We start from the raw sequence: 21,513 nt of genomic DNA, 5'->3' as shown, positions 1-21,513 counted from the left end.
CCACCCCTCTACCGTGTTGGTTTAACTACTTTAACAAATGACTCAACGATTTCACACACCGAGTAGTAATGCAAATTAAAAAAAAAACAAAGAACATAATATTTAACGTGGTTTACACGATCATAATGATCGACTGCATTCACATGCGAACACGAGAAACAGAGATTTTATTAATATTGTCGAATTACAATTCTACTATGTTAGGTTAGACGAAATCAAGAAATCTATTTATAGGAGCACAATGACCTAAGTCCTAAAATCTGCCAATAAGGCCAAGCCTAGAAACTGTAACGAATTTGGCCCATGCCTGATTTTGCTGTCAGATGGCTATAAAGTCAAATGGTGAATTAGGCTCTACAACTAAACAATTGGAGTCTTACAAGGTCATTACAATATTTAACTTTCACCCTCCCGAACATTACATACTCGATTCAACAAATGTATTTACATATGCATGACCATCAAGAATAACACCTTAATGCACTAAAACGAATCATGTGATAAGGACTTTCGATCATCAACTCCAACTTTACGCCTCTCCATCTTCTCATATTATTGCATATACTCTGACACCCGTTAGGGCAGATGACCAATCATATGTCACTCGAGCTTGGATTATTGTGTGTTATTCGACATCAATTTGGTCTCATCATCCTCCAAGCGCAAACACACTGTCTCCCCGGTGCAAACGAGCTGAGCATGGTCAGGCTTTGGCTCGTGCTCATTTAAGTTATACTTTGGCTCGTGCTCATTTAAGTTATACTGAGATCAAGCTCGGCTCAATTCGAGCTTCATTGTACCGAGCTCGGCTCGATCTCATAAAGAATTATACAAACTCAGCTCGGGCTCGGGCTGGAGCTCAGATTATTTTTTGTCTAACGTGTCTAAATAAGCTTAAGCCCGGTTCGAACTCGTTAATAAGCTCGTTTACTAATACCCTAAATCCCTAATTCCTCAAATATGTTTTTATTTTATTATATAAAAATAATAATAAATTGTGTTATATATAGGCGCTGTTTAGGCTAGCGCGCCTAATCAAACTTAGTGACAGACTCTCTCTTTCCCAATCTCGTGTCCGAAGCTAAATATTGCATATTGCATGGTTGCAAATGACTTAGTCGAAACATCTTGGATCTATAACTTCCCACATGAGCTTCACATTGGCGTCTTTATAAAAGATTTATCATCAGCAAGTTGATTTTGCGTCAATCACCTAGTCTTTATTGAACATTAGGCGCAATATACTTGGTATGCTTATATTTAGCATGTGTTGTAGGGTAAAGCCCATGTATTGTACTCTGTCTATAATCCATTTACTTAATGTGGAATGAGGACAACCATCCTTGATCAGAACGATGTAAATTCTACTAATATTGTTGGATTAAAAACTACTTAATATTTTTTTAAGACGTTACTAGTCAGTAAAAGATTTAATGCAATCATATCATTTAGACATTAATTCTAAACTTTTGATTTTATCAGTTTGTGTCATAAAAAATACAAGGATCTCTTTGTATCATTACACTAATCCAATTTATAAACCCAAAAGCTAACATTAACATTGGGTTAATATCTCAACACCATTTTCCGTTATCAAAAGTGTGTGCTCAAATTGCGCCGACAAACTTCCATCCTGAGTCACCACCGTCCAATCATCATCCCATATTATCGGGTGTATACTTCCCATTGTCAACATCGGTTCTGTCAAAAACAACATTAAACTCCACAAACTTAAAACATTTTATTTTTTTATTTTTTTTCAAAAAGTGCTTATTACTTTTAACTTACCGATGGTAAATGTCTGGTTCAGTATCATGTGTCCCCTTTCATTGTTCCCTAAACATTTTTACCAAATTTAACATGTATAAAAATATAAAAAAATAATTAAAGAAACTGAAAGCATATAAAAGAATTACTGTAGTGTAGAATAACTGGATCACTGTGAAAAAGACGTCCCACACCATGCCCAACAAAAGATTGCACAACACCATACCCATGTTTATCTGCATGTGCACTGAATTTAAATTTAAAAAAAAAAAAACAAATATCAGTTTAGATTATTGATTATATAACATATAAAATAGATTGATAATTAAATAAAAAAATAAAAAAAGAGAATCTTACTTTATAACTTTGCCAATTTTGTTATACTCAACTCCTGGTGCACATAGTGATATTGCCTTGTCTAAGCTTTCTTTAGTTACCTAAAACATATAAACTTTATTAAATATGATTAAATCTTTACAAAAAAATATATATCAAAATCTTTATTGATTTTACCTTTACAAGATTTTTAGCCTTGTCATCCACATCTCCACAAAAATAAGTTGCTGACGTGTCACCATGGTAACCCTGTCCATGTAATCAACATGACATTCATACATCAACCCAATACCGTGGGCTATTTTCGATGATAAAGACGAGGGTATTTTCGTCTTTTGTACAAATGAGAGAATGAGAACAATTCCATGTCCCACATTTTTTGGTGATAAAAAATTGCAATTTTTGTCCCAATTACATTCGAGAACACAGTGTTGTTACTGTTACTGTGACTGATATTGTGACTGTGATTGTGAATGTAGAATGAGAAAATAACTTACATTGAGATAAACGGTAACATCTATGTTGATAATATCACCATCCTATAGAGTGAAAAGTAAGATATATGAAAAAAAAACGGATGAAATGCTAAAAAATAATAATGAAATAATGGTTTTTAATGAGGGAAACCTCAAGTTCACGTGAATCAGGGATTCCATGACAAATGCATTCATTTACAGAAGTACACACACTTTTTGGAAATCCACCATAGCCAAGAGGTGAAGGATAAGCTCCATTGTCAATGATCATCTGATGAACTTGTTGGTCAATTTCATCTGTTGTAACACCTGGCTGCCAAATCATTTGCAAGTTTAGGCTATGTTTGAGATGCTGCAACTAGCTTTTTTTTTTTGAATTGTCATGTTTGGCAAAACCAAAATGCAGCTTATAAGCTAGCTTTTTAAAAAAGCTAACGTGCTTTTTTAGGATTCTTCCATATATGCCCTTTATTAATTAAAAAAAGAAAAAAACTCAATCTTCTACAAGCCTTTTTATGTTATTTTACATATTTCAACTAGCTTATCAACTAGTTTTACCAAACATCATTTTTTATCAGCTAAGGCTATGTTTGGCACGCCACAGCTAGTTGATAAGCTGACTTATTTTTCTGAGTTTTTTTAAGTTTTCATGTTTGGCAAGCCAAAAAGTAGCTTATAAGCTAGCTTTTTAAAAAGCTACTTAGACTAGCTTTTTAGTTAGACTAGCTTTTTAGAAGCTTTTTTAAAATTTCCAAATATACCCCTTAATTAATTATGTCATTTTATATATTTCGGCTAGTTTTACCAAAAGCTGTTTTTTTCAGCCAGCTTTTTAGCTATCAGCTAACTTTTCAACTAATACATCAAACATAGCTTTAGACTAGCTTTTCGGGAGCTTTTTGAAAATATTCCAAATATACCCTTAATTAATTATAAAAAACTCTATCTTAAATGCCATTTTATGTCCTTTTATATTTTTCAGCTAGTTCTACCAAATGTTATTTTTTATCAGTTAGCTTATAAGTTCGCAGCTAGCTTTTCAGCTGACAACAACAGCTAGCTTTTCAACTAGTATGCCAAACATAGCCTTAGATAGAACGTTAATTAATGAGGTTAAATTTTGTTTTTTATGTATTTTTGTAAATATCAATCACCTTAACTAATGTTCCGGCATATTGAAGAACTTGTGCTGCAAGTCTTCCGGAAGCTCTCATGTACTCTATACCCTTTTCATCATGGACTTCAGGCCCACTTGCAATGCCAGGTGGCTTCTTGGAACCAACATAAGGAGGTTTGAGTATGTGGTCAGGGACAAGGCGACGTGGCGATAATTTCCCGGGCTTCAAACGCTTACGTGTCCCATTTTGTAGTTCTTCTATATTTCTACTAGTTTCATAAAAATTAGACAAAATGAAGAAAATAAAATATTGTTTTTTGGATTTAACTTTTTATTACCTTTTGTTAAATAGAAGACTTGTTGTGTATGATCTTGATGGTTGCAATGAAAAAGGTTTTCGACCTGCATTAGCATGTAAAGTTGTTGGATAATATTAACATAGCACATTAGCAATATAGCATAATCTCACTATAACAATACTTAAATAACTTTAAAACCAAATTGACATTAAATTTGCATAATCTTCGAGGCAAAACCAGATCTAAGAATGTGAAGCAACGAACTTGTTTACAGGCTTTTAAAATTTCTCTTTAGGGATTTCAAAACTGTGCCCCTTTTATAGCCTAATCGCTTTAGCAATTTCTATTTTAAAATTAGGGATTTTGCAATGAACATATATGAGAAGTAATTCGATGATTTCAAAAAGTAATATAGATTCATGAAAAGGTAACAAAAAATCGCATGCAAGTTGAATTGCACATCGACAAGAAGGAAAACAAAGGAATAAAACCTAAAAACTAATTTGCACAATAAATTAGGGATTCATTTCAGCCTAACCTATAGTGTACATATATACATGGCCAACTACTAATAAAATGATCACGAAATTAGATCCTCTACCCATCTGAAATACGCACCACCAAACACAGACGAAGCTTGTAGAAAGTGAACGAACCTGGGTTATAGCGAAAGAAGCGATGAAGGGGTAATGTTGACTGGATATAGCAGCAGTTTCCGGAAATCGATGAGAGGATATGAGGTCGGAGTGTAACACTCGCCGTCGCCATCGCCATCGTCGACGCGCTAACCAGTTTCTCGGTTTTATCCGGCCACTTCTCTCCCGCCAATGCCTCTTATCGGCAGAGACCCAATTTTCGCTCAAAGTTTGAAAAATTACCATTTTGCAACCCTCAACAATATAAAGCGTACAATTCGATCCTTTTTTGTATATTTTGTTAAAATTTACAAAAGTAGTTTTAAACTCTATATATATAGTTCAAAGGGATAATATCATTATAACCCAACAAGGTTTTACCAAAAAATTTAAAATATACCGGTTTTTGTGTGTTATAAGGGTACGAACAATTATAGTTAGACCCATGTATTTTTAATTAATCCCAAATTAATTTTAATTAATTTTTGTTTAATTATTAATTAAATGATTCTATTTCTAATTAATGTATTATCTCCATAACATATTAATAAATGTCTTTATTGATATTTATTAATCATATAATAAATCAATAAACTAGTATCTCTTTCTCTAAAAATCGTCATATTCAATTACTAGATTTGAGGGTAACCCAAAAGGACTTTGCTAATAATTCAAGTATATACTAATTCAGTTATTAGCTTAGACACTTAATCTAACAATCTCTCACTTGGATAAGTCTATAACTGCAATTACCAATATAACTTCTAAATTAAACAAAAAAGAGTGTTTCCATAGCAACTGCCGAACTCTAAACTGATCAGACATTGGCCCTAAGATAAGTAATCCAATATTCCTTCGTTCTTCAACATATTGTACGGACATGAGACATGGACTAGAATCAATCTCATTGTCCAAGTTTTGTTTCCTGATTTCTGATTTATGATGACATCATAAGACTTTTAATTGAACACATCAATTTAGTCCTGGCAGGGCCCAGCACTATAAGTCAACACCAAATCATCGAGAGACCCAAAGATATCGCTTTTCTCGTTAGGACAAAAGAAACGAATAAACTTAACTTATATGTTTTTATCCTTTACTCACCAAATCATACATGACACTGCATTTTATAACATCATGTTACTAATGAGTTTTCGTAACACCAATGCACAACTGACTTGTAAATTACAACTCATATATCTATGTTTTAAGAATATAAGATATTATCGTCTCATAATTACTTGTGATATGATCCATGAAGTAATTCTTTGAGCGTGGGTTTATCCAATACTTAAATCTTCATTTCTAAGTACTCATGAATGTTGTAGCAATACAATTGATATGTCTAACTCCCTTAGACAATCTACAATCCAATTCATGACAGTCTTAATTCACTACTTACTTCCAAAAGTATGAGTGACTGTGGAATTTGAATAATTAAATTATTCGGGAAGTAAAACATGCAAAACAAAACATAAGAATAAACAATTGACAAAGGCAGTAAACAAACTCATAAATAATCTCTATTATTTAATCACCAAAAGTCAACTACATTTATTTTGTTACAAGTTTCAAACTTCTCATCTAACTACTAAAACTAATATCATCTCTCAAACTAATGCTTCTAGCATGCTGATTATGCTTAACCCTACTTAGATTCTTCGTCAAAGGATCTGTAGGATTCTCTTTTGATGATACCCACTTTACAATGAGGTGACCTTCTTCTACTCTATATCTGATGTAATGATACTTTCTGTCGATATGTCTTGACTTGCCATGGTCTCTCGGTTATTTAGTCATAGCAACCGCACCTTCATTATCGCGAAAAGTTTCATTGACTCCTGAATGGTTGTAACTACTCCGAGATCTTCGATAAAGTTCTTCAGCTAAGTCGCTTCATTTGATGCTTCACTTGCCGCTATGTACTCTGATTCGCATGTAGAATCAACCATCGTGTCTTGTATGGAACTTTTCCAAGTAATTGTTCCACCATTTAATAGAAACACACAGCCCGATTGAGAATGAAATTTGTCTCTATCCGTCTGGAAGTTGGCGTCACTATACCCATTTACTCCCAACGTATCACTGCCACCAAAGACTAGAATCATATCCTTTGTCCTTCACAAATACTTGAGAATGTTCTTTACTGCTATCTAATGAGCCCTGCCAGGATTTCCCTAATAGCGACTGACCATGTTTAACTCATATCAACTATCTCTTCATCCGGACTTGGGATTTGAGTCTTACTCAACTTTGCATTGCTTTGAATAGGTAGCTCTCATTTCTTGGAATTTTCCGAACTAAATTCTTTTAGTACCTTGTCCAAGTATATACTTTGACTAAGTCCTATTAGTCTTTTCTTTCTATCTCTCAAAATTCTTATCCCGGGAATATAGGCTACCTCTCCTAGACCCTTCATAGCGAAACACTTTCAGTCAAGATTTCACTTCTTGCAAGGTTGGAACATCATTTCCTATAAGTAGTATGTCATCAGCTTACAATATTAGAAAAGTTACTATACTCCTATTAGCCTTGACATATACACATGACGCATCCTTACTTCTATAAAAACCAAAATCTTTGACTTTCTCATGGAAGCAAAGATTCCAACTGCGAGATGCTTGTTTCAATCCATAAATGGATTTTTCAAGCGTATACACTCTGTTGAGAAACTTTATATCTACAAAACCCTCTGGTTAACTCATATAAACATCTTCAGCCAACTTCCCATTAGGGAAAACGGTTTTGACATCCATCTGCCAAATTTCATAATAATGAAAGGCAGCTATGGCAAGCATTATCCTAATAGACTTTATCTTGGCCACTGGTGAGAAGGTTTCATCATAGTCAATCCATGGGGTTTGAGTAAATCCCTACGCAACCAGTTGTGCCTTGAATGTGTGCACATTTCCATCCATGTCAATCTTCTTCTTGAAGATCCATTTGCACCCAACTGTCTTCCGACTGGGTGCATGACCAACCAAATTCCGAAGTTGGTTATCATACATGGACTTGATCTCGCTGTCCATTGCCTCTTTCCACTTTGAGGCCTTAGGGCCTGCCATTACTTCCTTGTAGCTAGCTAGTTCTTTCAAATTTACCAGTGTATGAACACTAATAAACATATTGTAACATTTGCATTTCAGGTATTTTTCCTTTTTTCCCTTAACTTAAAAATTCTTGCATTTTGGTCCCTAGCTAGTACGCTAGGTGTACGCTAGGAGTACGTTGTGTGTACTGGGTCGATAGCTTAGTCTTGGAAGGTATCCATGTATGTTGGGCGTACGTAGAGTACGCAGGGAGTACGGTAGCCTGGGACAAACCCTACTTTTTAGAGTTTGAGCCTTATTTAAACACCTTAAGTTGCTCTTGGACCTTCTTATGACCAACCTCTACCTCTCTAAACCCTGAGAACAAAACCCTAATTGTCATTTGAGTGTTTTGAGCTTGGAAGTGATATTTGAGAGTGTTTTTGGTGATCTTGAAGGAAAAAGAGCTCTTGGAAGTTGCATTGGTGTGGTTGGAGATTGTAGACCCCAAATCATCATCAACTTGGGAAGCTTTTGTAGGTATAAAGCTCTTAAATTGATGGTTCATTATGTTAGATCTAGTTAGGGCTTGTTTTTGTGCATTTTATGGTCCCTTAAGTCATGATTGATAGTATGAGCTACTCCAGAATCTATGGATGGTAGATCTTAGCATTTTTGAGGTTCCTTGTGCATAAAAATGCAATCATGATGTGTTCTATTGGAACATTCATGAGTTAGGGCTCTTATTATGGGTTTTATTGGTCAAAAACAAGTATTGGGTCCCATTAAGACATGCAAAGGAGTAACGTTGCCAACTTTATGTGTTAAGACATCATTTAGGATCAGATTTGAGAAGTGGACTTAGTGGTTTAACCAATTAAGCACTTAATGGCGAGTTTGGTCTGATGTGGAGTACGATGTGCATACCCAGCTCGTATGCATCGTGTACTGGCTAAAGGTGGCATACGTCGGGCGTAAGTCTGAGTACGTCTACTGTTGACTTTTGTGATTTGGGCCATATTTGGACTATTAGGGTTTTAGGGCTTTTTGGGCCACTAGTCTTTCTGACTTTGGGCTATTGTTAGGCTGTGGGCCTTCTTGGATTTGGGCCCATAACTGGATTTGGATATCATTTAGGAATTTGGGCCATATTGGGCTTTAGGTTCCATTGGGTTAGGCCTCGGTTATTGGGCCAAGTGAGGAAAGGGTAAAATGGTATTTTACCCTAGGTGTTGGACAAATGAACTAGATTCACAGTTATGGTTTATGGACCAAATATTATTTGGGGTTTTATTTGATTGCTAGTGCAGGGAGTTTCCGGTTCAGCAGCCCGATCATTTGTTTGACTGACAACAGGTTGAGGTTAGTTTTCTCACTATACTGTAGGACACTAGGATATGTTATGTGCTTGTAGTCTTTGTGACTCATGATATATGTGTTATATGCCTATGTGCATGTTTGCTACATGTATGTGGGGTGAAATAGACTCGGTACAGCCTTGTGCTAACACTTGAGTTGAAATAGAACTCGGGGGTGAAATAGACCCTGGGGTGAAATAGACCCGGTACGGCCATGGCCCAACGCATGAGTTGAAATAGACTCAGGGGTGAAATAGACACGAGGTGAAATACCCAGCACAACCTTGAGCTGGAAGATATGTATGGTATGCAGTATTTTGGGGAACTCACTAAGCTTCGTGCTTACGGTTTTCAGTTTATGTTTCAGGTACTTCTGGATCGAAGGGGAAGAGCTCAGGATGATCACATCACACACACCATGATCTCCATTTTATTTGACTCTGATGTATTGAGATGATTGATTGACATACTCTGATTTTCAGTTTATGTTTCAGGTACTTCCGAATCGAAGGGGAAGAGCTCGGGATGATCACATCACACACACCACGATTTCTATTTTATTTGACTCTAATGTATTGAGATGATTGATTGACATATTCTGATTTTCCTTTATGGATTTATGAACATGTTTTGGTTGATGGTTTTATTATTATGAAAAAAAAATTTGTTTTAAAATTTGGGACGTTATTCATATCACCATCTACAGTTATATGGAAACCTAAAACTGAGGTAGCATGCTATCTCTACTGGAATGTCGAAGAGGTAAGGAATTGTCAACTAGTTCAACTTGAATGTCTTCCTCTGGTTGAATGCTAGTGTCTTCTAAGGTTCCTTTATTGGTTGAATCATGAATCTTTTCAAGGTTAATTGTGCTCTCATTGTCCTCTTTGCATATGATCTCTCTCTCTCTCTCTCTCTCTCTCTCTCTCTCTCTCTCGCGCGCGCGCGCGCGCGAAAGACTCCTCTTCGTGCTACAAAGACCACGTTCTCACTAGGTTTGTAGAAAAAATATCCAAGAGACTTTTATGGTGTGACATCCCCATTTTCACGGCCAGAAAAGGCCGATTTTGTTTATGCTTTATAAAAATCAAAGTACCTCTTTTAATGAAAATGTTGCGGAATTTGTTCCCAGAAAAACATGATAAATACGTTATCAAAGCATTTCCAAAGAAATGTATTTTTATTCATTTTAAAACATTGGGATGTCATCGTCAATACAGAAACATAAGCATAAACAGAACTTACATTCATTTACACTAGTGATCTACATCTCTTTTAAATCTCTCAGTGTAATGTAACTTCATATCGACACCTGTGATACAAATAAACTGAGTGGGTCAGGTTGGGAAACCTGGTGAGTACATAGGGTTTTCAACCCACAATAATATAATTATTATGTTTAATCATCAAACAATTAACCCAATTACCCATCCCCATTATCTTATTTACTCTTAAGGATCTACCCTAAGAATCAACTATTTCTTGTTCATTCGTTCCTAAGGATCATCCTAAGGAATAGGCACGAAATCCATCGTTGCCATGGTTTACTCAACGGGCACTAAATCCATAGTTGCCAGGGTTTGCTCAACAGGCACTAAATCCATAGCTGTCAGGGCTATTTCGTTTATCAACAATATCGTTTCCGAGAATCCACTCGCAATACATATCAATGGGTTTTTATCTCGTTTATCGACAGTATCGTTTCCGAGAATCCACTCGCAATACATGTCAATGGGTTTTTAGAGTACATCTGGTGAATACACAGTTCAAAACACCTACAGGTTGCGAGCCTGCTAGTGTCCACTGGACTGTCTAGAATAGTCCATGGTTGTCATCCATACTCTGCTGAATGACGGGGCCAACACATGGGTAAAAGGCTTCTCTCATGGTTTACCTCTCACCCTTATCTCATGGTCTATATCACTTCTCATCATTTTATTTTTGTCACACAACAACTATTTCATCTACCCATGTTTTACCCAACACATTTTGTAGATATAAAATACATATACAGTTTAAATCATTTAAAACATGTATAAAAATCTTTCACCCAGCACAGACGGCAAGTATACAGAAAATATGCACACATAGCACGTAATTTATATTAAATACTTCATATCTATGTGTAAGATGAAAGGGACTATGCACTCACCAGACAGGTGGTGACTCGGAACTCGGACAGCGCTTCGTTATCTCAAAACAATTTTCCCTTGACAAAACCTAGTATCAATACCACTAGGGTTTAGTCTAACGTTAACTGAGACTAGTTAATAGTCTAGCTATTATTATTATTATTATATAAGCATTAAACAACACTATATAACTCATAATAATAGCCCAAATAATTATTATAAGGTCCTAATAACAATACTATACTAAAACATAAGCTATACTAAAGATAGGTTAGGCGTAGCGCACTTACAACGGGTTTTTCTAAAAAACCGGGCTTCGCCGGAGCAGCGTTCCCGAGCCGAAAGGCTCCTTTATCAGGACTCCGGGAGCCTCAGGGCTTCCTTCGGGTGCTAGGGAGGTTCCCTAGGCTTTTTGGGGGGTTTAGGGGCTAGAGAGAGGTTCTAGAGAGAGAGAAGAGGTTGGAATGGTGTGAAGAATGAGGGAACCCGACACCTCTATTTATAGGCTGGAAAACAGCTCTACTCGTCGAGTAGGTCCTCCTACTCGTCGCGTCCATGCCACATGTCACCTTCTGGTGGCTTGCCTTGGGGAGAAAGCCTTGGCCCATAATCAGCCACGTCACCCATTTTGCAGCAGCACCCTGCCGACTTCTAAACCCCGTAACTTTCGTATATAAGCTCCGTTTTCGACGTTCTTTTTTTCCACGCGTAGGTAAAAACAAGATATACAGCTTTCATTTAGACTCCATCGGCTAGTTCTCAACCGATCTTAAATTTAATAGTAGGATGAGATTAGACTGTTAAATGACCACGAAGAATTCGTAACTCCTTCATACGGGCTCCGTTTTCGTCTGTCTTTTTACCGTTGAGTTCCTATTACTGAGATCTTCAACTCTCATTTAGGTTGCGTAAGCCAAAAACCTCTCGAACTAAAATTCGAGTTTCGGGCCGTGTACTGCTATGCCAAATCTTAGAAAATTCATAACTTCCTCATACGAAGTCAGATTTGGGCGTTCTTTTTATGGATGTTCTTGGTTTAACATATACTATAACTTTTTTTTAGATCACTAAGGCTAAAAAGTCCTCTATTGTAAATTCACTATTTACGTCTCCCGGTGCCGTGCCGGTTTTGCCGAAAAACTTCGACGGGCCATAACTTCTTCGTTATAACTCGGATTTCGGCGTTCTTTATATGTACGGAACCCTTGAGACATATTCTACAACTTGTTTAAGATTATTTATTCTAAATAATCTTTTGTCAAAAAGTCGTTTTCGACCCCTATTATCTCTAAATTGACTAGCCCGGATCTACGGGCGTTACATATGGGTAGCCAATGAAAATACAAATACACTTCTCACTTCTGGATTCTAGCTTGTCATGAGTCTCTCGTCTAACGAAAGCTTCACAATCCTAAACTTTGATATGTGCCAACGAGGGAACTTTCCCCGTACACATCTTGTGAGGTGTTTTGGCAACCTTCTTAGTGGGGACAAGATTAAGGATATGGGCGGTTGTATCTAAGGCATGCCCACAGAAAGAGATGGGAAGATTGGCTTGACTCATCATGGAACGAACCGTGTCCAAAAAGGTCCGATTGCGCCTCTCAACCACATCATTAAGTTGTGGTGTTCCAGGAGGAATCAATTGTGCAAGTATTCCACATTCCTTAAGGTAGTCATGGAACTCGATACTAAGATACTCTCCTCCTCTATCAGATTGGAGCATCTTTATCTTCCTGCCTAATTGATTCTCGACTTCATGTTTAAACTCTTTGAACTTTTCAAAGGTTTATGATCTATGTTTAACCAAGTACATATAACCATACCTGTTATAATCATCCGTAAATGTAACATAAAACCGATTCGCATCTCTTGTGGTAGATCTGAAGGGTCCACACACATTTGTATGTATGAGGTCCATTAAATCTTCACCACTTTCACAAGATCTAATGAAAGATGATTTTTTCATCTTTCCCAAATGACAAGATTCACACTCATCATCTGGCCCCAAGTCAAATGATTCCAACACTCCATCCTTTAGGAGCTGGGCGATGCGTTTCTTGTTAATGTGCCCAAGACGACAATTCCACAAGCATGACTTGTCTAAACCGTTAGACGATTCAATGTGAAATACACTATTGCCTAAGCTATCAAAACAAGTCATTGTTTCATACACAACATTGCAAGGTAAAGCTTCAAATATAAAAACACCATTTTTATAAGATAAAATTGAACCATTCAAATCATTAAACGAGTAACGAAAACTTTGTCTGAATAATGAATGAAATGAAATAATGTTTTGCGTCATTTATGATGAATAGCAACAACCAATCAAACTAATCCTAATGTAACGACGTAAATTTCCAAAACAATTTTTTCATTTTTAAATCGTACTTTTAATCATAAAACAATATCAAAACATAATGTATCCAATGTCATCATCACAAAACAATTCCCAGAATCTCAACATAATCTCTATGAGTGTGTACTAATCATGTCGGCACCTTCCCGCGATCCTCACTGGTACCTGAAACACATAACACACAACACGGTAAGCATAAATGCTTAGTGAGTTCCCCAAAATACCACATACAACACATACGCCACTCGAGGCTATAGTACGACCCTCCGGTCGATGTGTCTCAGCGGAACCCTCCAGTCCTGTAGCTCGTTGGACCCTTCGGTCCGGTCTGTATCGTTGGACCCTTCGGTCCGGTCTGTATCGTTGGACCCTTCGGTCCGGTCTATACAACACATAGCATACATATAACACAATGCACATAATCTCATATATACACATAGCATACAAGACCCTCCGGTATACACATAAATACCACTCTAGGTAATGTATAGTGAGAAGACTCACCTCGGGTATCTCGGATGATCTCTCACACGAATATACTGATCTAGCCCCCGCCTAGTCACATACACAATATCCTCAAATAAATAATGGCTCTCAAATGCTAGATTAAATCCCCTTCTACAATCCCTCAGAAGGGTAAAAGACCATTTTACCCCTCCTTGATCCAAAAGTCCAAATGTTGACCAAAACCCTAAAAGTCAACGAAAGTCAACGGTCCAACTTTGACCCGACTCGTCGAGTGCACATGGGCGACTCGGCGAGTCCATGCGTGTCCTTTTCGCCCCTGGTCCTCACTCGACTCGCTGAGTCAACCCTACACTCAACGGGTTATCACAGGTCGCGAATCGCGGGGCAACCCGACTCGACTCGTCGAGTCCCTTATGGACTCGGCGAGTTCCTCCCATGAAAACGCTCAAATGATCTTTTGAGGTCAGATCTGCTTCACCAACCAGTAGATCTATCCTTCTAACACTCGAAAGTCACGTAAAGGTTCAAACTTTACATTCATGCAATGCTTATAAGACCAAAAATGGAGAAATAACCTTTAAAATGGGGTTCTACTCTCAAGGCTCACATGAAACCTCATAAAGCTGGAAGCTTGGGACCTTTTGGACCTCTCAAGGTCCAGATCTATCATCTATACCCAAAGGAACCTCATATGCTTCACAATCTAACTCAAAATTGTGCAAAGGAAACCCTAGATTCAAGGAATCTATCAAATACACGAAATGGGAAGGAACTTGTACCTCAAAACGTGAATCTCAGTGTGAACAGCACAGATCCAAGCTCCACAATCGATCTAGCTTGGATTTTCCCACTCCTTCTTGCAAGATCACACCAAAGGATGAAGAATTAGCCTCCAAATTGCTCTCTAAGCTCTCTTTGCTCTCTACGGTTTTCACAGGGGAGTAGTGGCCGCAAATGATGGCCATAAGGGCCTTTAAATAGGGCTCAGGCCCTGAGATTTAGGGTTTCACTTTACAGCGCGGACTCGCCGAGTCCACTCATCGACTCGTCGAGTCCGGTCATTAATCCAGACAAGAACTTGCGATCCTACTCGGCGAGTCTGAGCGTCTACTCGCCGAGTCCCTCCATAAAACTCAAGATAAATAATTAAAATAAGATACCTGGGAATCCGGATGTTACAATTCTCCCCCACTAGAATCAGACTTCGCCCATGAAGTCTCATTCTACAAACAGCTTTGGGTGTAGCTTCCACATCTCCGCCTCCGGCTCCTAAGTCAGCTCGGACCCTCTCCCATGTTGCCACTGGACCTGAACCAGGGACACCTCCTTGTTCCTCAGAACCTTAATCTTCAGATCCCGGATCGCGATTGGCCTCTCAGCATAATTCAGGCTCGCATCCACCTGAATATCCTCCAGCGGCACCACCGCGGACTCGTCGGCTATACACTTCCTCAACTGAGACACGTGGAAGGTATCATGAATCTGGCTCAACTCCGCAGGTAGCTCCAACCGATACGCTACCCTGCCCACCCTCGCGGTCACCCTGAACGGCCCAATGTACCGGGGCCCCAGCTTGCCTCTCTTCCTGAATCGAATCACTCCTTTCCAAGGAGACACCTTTAGGAGTACGAAGTCTCCCACCTGGAACTCCAGCTCGGCTCGTCGCCTATCCGCATAACTCTTCTGGCGGCTCTGAGCTGTCAACAACCTCTGTCTAACCTGCTGTATCTGCTCGGTCGTCTGAAGCACTATCTCAGTGCTGCCCATCACGCGCTGTCCTACCTCTCCCCAGCAAATGGGAGTACGACACCTCCTCCCATACAACAACTCGAAGGGAGGCATAACAATACTCGAATGGTGGCTGTTGTTATAGGAAAACTCAGCCAATGGTAGGTATGTATCCCAGCTTCCTCCGAAGTCCAACACACATGCTCAAAGCATGTCCTCGAGCGTCTGAATCGTCCGCTCACTCTGTCCGTCCGTCTGTGGGTGGTAAGCGGTACTGAAATGCAGCCTCGTGCCCAATTCCTCGTGGAACTTCTTCCAGAACCTAGAAGTGAAACGTACATCCCGATCTGACACAAGCGAGATAGGCACTCCATGCCGCGATACCACCTCCCTCACATACAACTCTGCCAGCCTCTCAGCAGAAGAGCTCTCACTGATAGCAAGAAAATGCGTGCTCTTCGTCAGCCGGTCGACGATCACCCAAATTGCATCGACACCCCTCGCGGTCATCGGCAATTTGGTGATGAAATCCATAGAAATCTGTTCCTACTTCCATTAGGGAACCTCAAGTGGCTACAACTTGCCATGCGGACGCTGGTGCTCGGCCTTAACCCTGCGACAGGTCAAGCACCTCTCAACAAACCATGCTACATCCCTCTTCATACAGGGCCACCAATAATCTTTCTTCAGATCCAAATACATCTTAGTGGCCCCGGGATGGATCGAGAATCTCGATCTATGCGCCTCCTCCATCAAGGTGGTACGTGTCCCGCCTGCATATGGCACCCAAATCCGACCCTAAAAGGTCATAAGCCCTCGGCTATCGGTAACGAACTCAGATACCTGCCCAATCACCCGCTCTCTCTTGCGGTTCTCCGGTCTCACAGCCTCTGCCTGGGCCTCCCGAATGGTGTCCAACACCGGAGTCATCACCGTCAACCGCATACAAATGTCTCGAATCGGGGCACTCTCCGCCCTACGGCTCAGGGCATCAGCTACAACATTAGCTTTGCTCGGGTGGTACAGGATCTCACAATCGTAATCCTTTACCACATCCAACCATCTCCTCTGGCGCATATTCAGGTTGGGCTGATCCATCAAATACTTCAAAGTCTTGTGGTCCGTGTATATGGTACACCGAACCCCATACAGATAGTGACGCCAGATCTTGAGGGCGAACACTACCGCCCCCAACTCTAGATCGTGGGTGGGATACCTCGTCCCATGAGGCTTTAGCTGCCTCGATGCGTATGCTATCACATGGCCCCTCTGTATAAGTACTGCACCCAACCCCGATATTGATGCGTCACAATACACCACAAAATCCTCCATCCCCTCCGGAAGGGCTAACACTGGGGCTTCGCGTAATCTCTGGTGAAGTGTCTCGAATGAGGCCTGCTGCTCCGGGCCCCAACTGAAAGCCACGCGCTTCCGGGTCAACCTGGTGAGAGGAACAACAATCTTGGAGAAATCTTTAATAAATCTCCTATAATAGCCGGCCAACCCCAGAAAACTCCTGATCTCGGCACCTCCCAGCTCATCACCGCCTCAATCTTGGCCGGATCGACCAATATCCCATTCTGGTTAACGAGATGCCCCAGGAACTGGACCTCTCGTAACCAGAAATCACACTTGGAGAATTTGGCGTAAAGCCTCTCCGATCTCAGAACTCCGAGGACCTCCCTCAAATGCTCCTCATGCTGCTCTCTGGATCTTGAATACACCAATATATCATCAATGAACACGATCACCGAACGATCCAACATCGGTCTGCACACCCTGTTCATGAGATCCATGAACGCCGCCGGTGCATTGGTGAGCCCAAAAGGCATCACCACGAACTCGTAATGCCCATAACGAGTCCTGAACGCTGTCTTCTGGATATCCTCATCACGCACTCTCATCTGATGATATCCCGACCTCAAATCAATCTTGGAAAACCAAGACGCTCCCTGCAACTAATCGAACAAATCATCGATCCTCGGTAGTGGGTAACGGTTCTTGACCGTTAACTTGTTCAACTCCCAGTAATCAATGCACATCCGGTGTGAACCATCCTTTTTCTTGACAAAAAGGATCGGCTCTCCCCAAGGTGAGCTACTCGGCCTGATGAATCCTTTCCCCAACAGCTCCTGAAGCTGTGAGGATAACTCCTGCATCTCTGGTGGCGCAAGGCGATAGGGCGCCTTGGCGATAGGCGCCGCTCCCGGAACCAAATCGATGCGAAACTCCACCTGCCTCTCGGGAGGCACACCCGACAACTCCTCGGGGAAAACGTCCGGGAACTCTCGCACTATCGGCACATCATCAACAGAACTAGGCATCTCCGCTGCTACTCGTGTGTCCATCACGTAGGCCACAAACCCACTGCAGCCCTGCTGTAGACTCTGTCTCGCTCTAGCAGCCGAACAGAATGCTGACCCTGAATGGGTACCCTTGCCGTACACCGTAAGAACTCCCCCACTAGGATCTCGTATCGTCACCAACTGTCGCTCGCAGTCTATAACAGCCCCAAAACGGCTCAACCAATCCATGCCCACTATGACACATACCTCTCCCATCGCAATCGGGACCAAATCAATCGGAAACTCAACGCCGAAGATCTCGAGTACACATCCTCTAATCACATCAGTGGCATACACCGCTCTCTCGTCAGCTATGGAAACTCGTAGAGGTCGACTCAACGCCTCCCGCTTGATACTGAGGTGCTGACTAAACGCTAACGACATAAATGACCGACTCGCACACGAGTCAAATAACACCAAAGCAGGTACAAAACTCACAAGAAACGTACCTACGCATATCATAATATAAGCACAATATCTCATACTCAGCATAAATAAATGAAAGAATACATACCAGCCACGACATCGGGTGCTGCGCGGACCTCCTCCGCCGTCAACTGGAAGGCTCTCCCGCGAGCCTTTGGTGCCTCGGCCTTTGCTGGCCGGATCTCAGTTACTCGAGCAGTAGGTACAGATCCCTGCGCTGATCCCTGCAGTAGCTGTGGGCACTCGGCCTTCCGATGGCCGGTCTGGTTGCAATGAAAGCAAACCGTGAACCCCTTGGGGCAATCCCTCGCATAATGCCCCTCCTTTCCGCACTTGTAACACACCCCAGCTCTGCACACTCCCTCGTGGCTCTTGCCGCACTTCCCACAAGTGCAGCCCTTCGGACCCCCAAATCTCGAATCAGCGGGCTTTGCCCGCTTGGCTGCCGGCTGAGACTGTGCCGGTCGCCGATCCCTCCCCTGAGACTCCGCCTCCTCCCTGGCCTGAGTCTCTAGCTCGATCTCCCTCTTCCGAGCATTTGCCTGAAGTTCGGCAAATGTCCGGTATGTCGAGTTCGCCACAAACTCGCGATTATCTCTCCTCAGAATGCTCAGATATCGGCTCATACGTGTCTGCTCGGTAGACACCTGCTCAAGGCAAAACATCGCCCTCTCATGAAACTTCCGGGTAATCACAGTAACAGAATCAGTACCCTACTTGAGGGTCAAAAACTCCCGAGCCAGTCGTTCCCTCTCCACAGGGGGAACGTACTCATCACGAAACATAGTGGTGAACCTCTCCCAAGTCACCGCAGTAAGCTCAGCGGGGGTGAAATCTACCGATACAAACTTCCACCAGTCCTTTGCCCCCAAGCGAAGCTGGTTCAGCGCGAACCGTACTCTCAAATGCTCCGGACACGAGCAGGTATAGAAACACCCCTCAATATCAGCATTCCATCTCATCGCAGCGATCGGATCCTGTGTCCCATCAAACTATGGTGGCTTCGTGTTGCTGAACTCTTGGTACAGCAACGAGTCACCTCCTTGTAGCCTGGCAGCAGCGACGGTTGCGGTGGCCGTAGAAACAGCAGCATCAGTAAGAGCGGCGTACCGCTCATCAAAAGTCTCGATCAACGTGGTCTTGATAGACCCGAACATCTCTGGTATCTCAGCTCGAATGGCCGCAGCCACCTCCTCATGAATCAATCGGCGAATCTCCTCATCACTGACACTGCTGCTCTCAGGTGTCTGGCGTGTCCCCACCATGATGTCTCTCTGAAATACAACATAAAATATTAGAGACCCGCTCGAGTATACTCGCACTCGATAACTCAACCCTACTTGTTCCCTAGTACCCAAAAGATTCTTACTTGGACTGCGCACTGATCCGGTGTCTTCGGTAGTACGGGCCCTATACTACCGTCCACACCGCATCAGTATTCACCCCAAGTCCTCCTCCTTGGATCCCATATCTCAAGTACTCTACATCTCGCTAGCATAGGCTACCCTTCGGTAGGCTCCTCATCAGCTCCTCGCTGCTACCTACTTACTCTCAAGCATCTCATAGTAGCAGTAATCTCCTAGGCTAAGGCATCACAGATCAGGCCACTCTAGTCCTAATATGAATACCGAGCCTATTCTAGCATGCATAACATATCATATCATATCTCATAACTCATAATGTAAGGGTATTTTGGGAAATCACCATTCGGGCGCTGGCTGATCGTACACACTGCTTCCTTCTGCTTTTCTCAAATTCTTTTACTTCCTTAGAAAAATTGTTTATTTTGTGAAAAAATTCCTCAAACCCTCAGTTTGAGTTCAGATACGCCCGAAGGTGCATCCGAATCCCTCAAAACAAGGCTCTGATACCAACTTGTAACGACGTAAATTTCCAAAACAATTTTTTCATTTTTAAATCGTACTTTTAATCATAAAACATTATAAAAACATAATGTATCCAATGTCATCATCACAAAACAATTCCCAGAATCTCAACATAATCTCTATTAGTGTGTACTGATCATGCCGACGCCTTCCCGCGATCCTCACTTGTACCTGAAACACATAACACACAACACGGTAAGCATAAATGCTTAGTGAGTTCCCCAAAATACCACATACAACACATACGCCACTCGAGGCTATAGTACGACCCTCCGGTCGATGTGTCTCAGTGGAACCCTCCAGTCCCGTAGCTCGTTGGACCCTTCGGTCCGGTCTGTATCGTTGGACCCTTCGGTCCGGTCTGTATCGTTGGAACCTTCGGTCCGGTCTATATCGTTGGACCCTCCGGTCCGGTCTATACAACACATAGCATACATATAACACAATGCAAATAATCTCATATATACACATAGCATACAAGACCCTCCGGTCTATACATAAATACCACTCTAGGTAATGTATAGTGAGAAGACTCACCTCGGGTATCTCGGATGATCTCTCACACGAATATACTGATCTAGCCCCCGCCTAGTCACATACACAATATCCTCAAATAAATAATGGCTCTCAAAGGCTAGATTAAATCCCCTTCTACAATCCCTCAGAAGGGTAAAAGACCATTTTACCCCTCCTTGATCCAAAAGTCCAAATGTTGACCAAAACCCTAAAAGTCAACGAAAGTCAACGGTCAAACTTTGACCCGACTCGTCGAGTGCACATGGGCGACTCGGCGAGTCCATGCGTGTCCTTTTCGCCCCTGGTCCTCACTCGACTCGCTGAGTCAACCCTACACTCAACGGGTTATCACAGGTAGCGAATCGCGGGGCAACCCGACTCGACTCGTCGAGTCCCTTATGGAATCGGCGAGTTCCTCCCATGAAAACGCTCAAATGATCTTTTGAGGTCAGATCTGCTTCACCAACCAGTAGATCTATCCTTCTAACACTCGAAAGTCACGTAAAGGTTCAAACTTTACGTTCATGCAATGCTTATAAGACCAAAAATGGAGAAATAACCTTTAAAATGGGGTTCTACTCTCAAGGCTCACATGAAACCTCATAAAGCTGGAAGCTTGGGACCTTTTGGACC

At 41.3% G+C, this 21,513-nt stretch overlaps 1 protein-coding gene across 1 annotated transcript; it reads right to left on the bottom strand.

Annotated features, from left to right (window-relative positions):
- Positions 1-1,455: 1,455 nt before the first annotated feature.
- Positions 1,456-4,825, bottom strand: LOC145109212 (methionine aminopeptidase 1D, chloroplastic/mitochondrial-like). Its single transcript, XM_079046332.1, has 10 exons — positions 4,652-4,825; positions 4,035-4,098; positions 3,734-3,962; positions 2,731-2,892; positions 2,601-2,642; positions 2,281-2,352; positions 2,125-2,204; positions 1,917-2,014; positions 1,789-1,836; positions 1,456-1,701 (listed from the first exon to the last, which is right to left on the bottom strand). Exons 1-10 carry the CDS (start codon positions 4,767-4,769, stop codon positions 1,556-1,558), a joined length of 1,059 nt encoding a protein of 352 aa, XP_078902458.1. The 5' UTR covers positions 4,770-4,825; the 3' UTR covers positions 1,456-1,555.
- Positions 4,826-21,513: the final 16,688 nt, after the last annotated feature.

This window comes from Lactuca virosa, chromosome 4 (genome assembly GCF_052849685.1).
Source record: "Lactuca virosa cultivar CGN04683 chromosome 4, Lactuca_virosa_CGN04683_v6, whole genome shotgun sequence".
NCBI lineage: Eukaryota > Viridiplantae > Streptophyta > Magnoliopsida > Asterales > Asteraceae > Lactuca > Lactuca virosa.
Note: the sequence above shows the minus strand (reverse complement) of the source record. Positions and strands in the feature narration are given on the sequence as shown.

What these genes read in the sequence shown, in the direction of transcription:
- LOC145109212 (XM_079046332.1), bottom strand. Translation starts at nt 4,769, where the DNA reads ATGGCGATGGCGACGGCGAGTGTTACACTCCGACCTCATATCCTCTCA. An exon ending in ATGTTACCGTTTATCTCAAT is followed by an intron (nt 2,353 to 2,600) that starts GTAAGTTATTTT and finishes TTACATGGACAG; the next exon opens with GGTTACCATGGTGACACGTC. An exon ending in AGGCTAAAAATCTTGTAAAG is followed by an intron (nt 2,205 to 2,280) that starts GTAAAATCAATA and finishes TATATGTTTTAG; the next exon opens with GTAACTAAAGAAAGCTTAGA.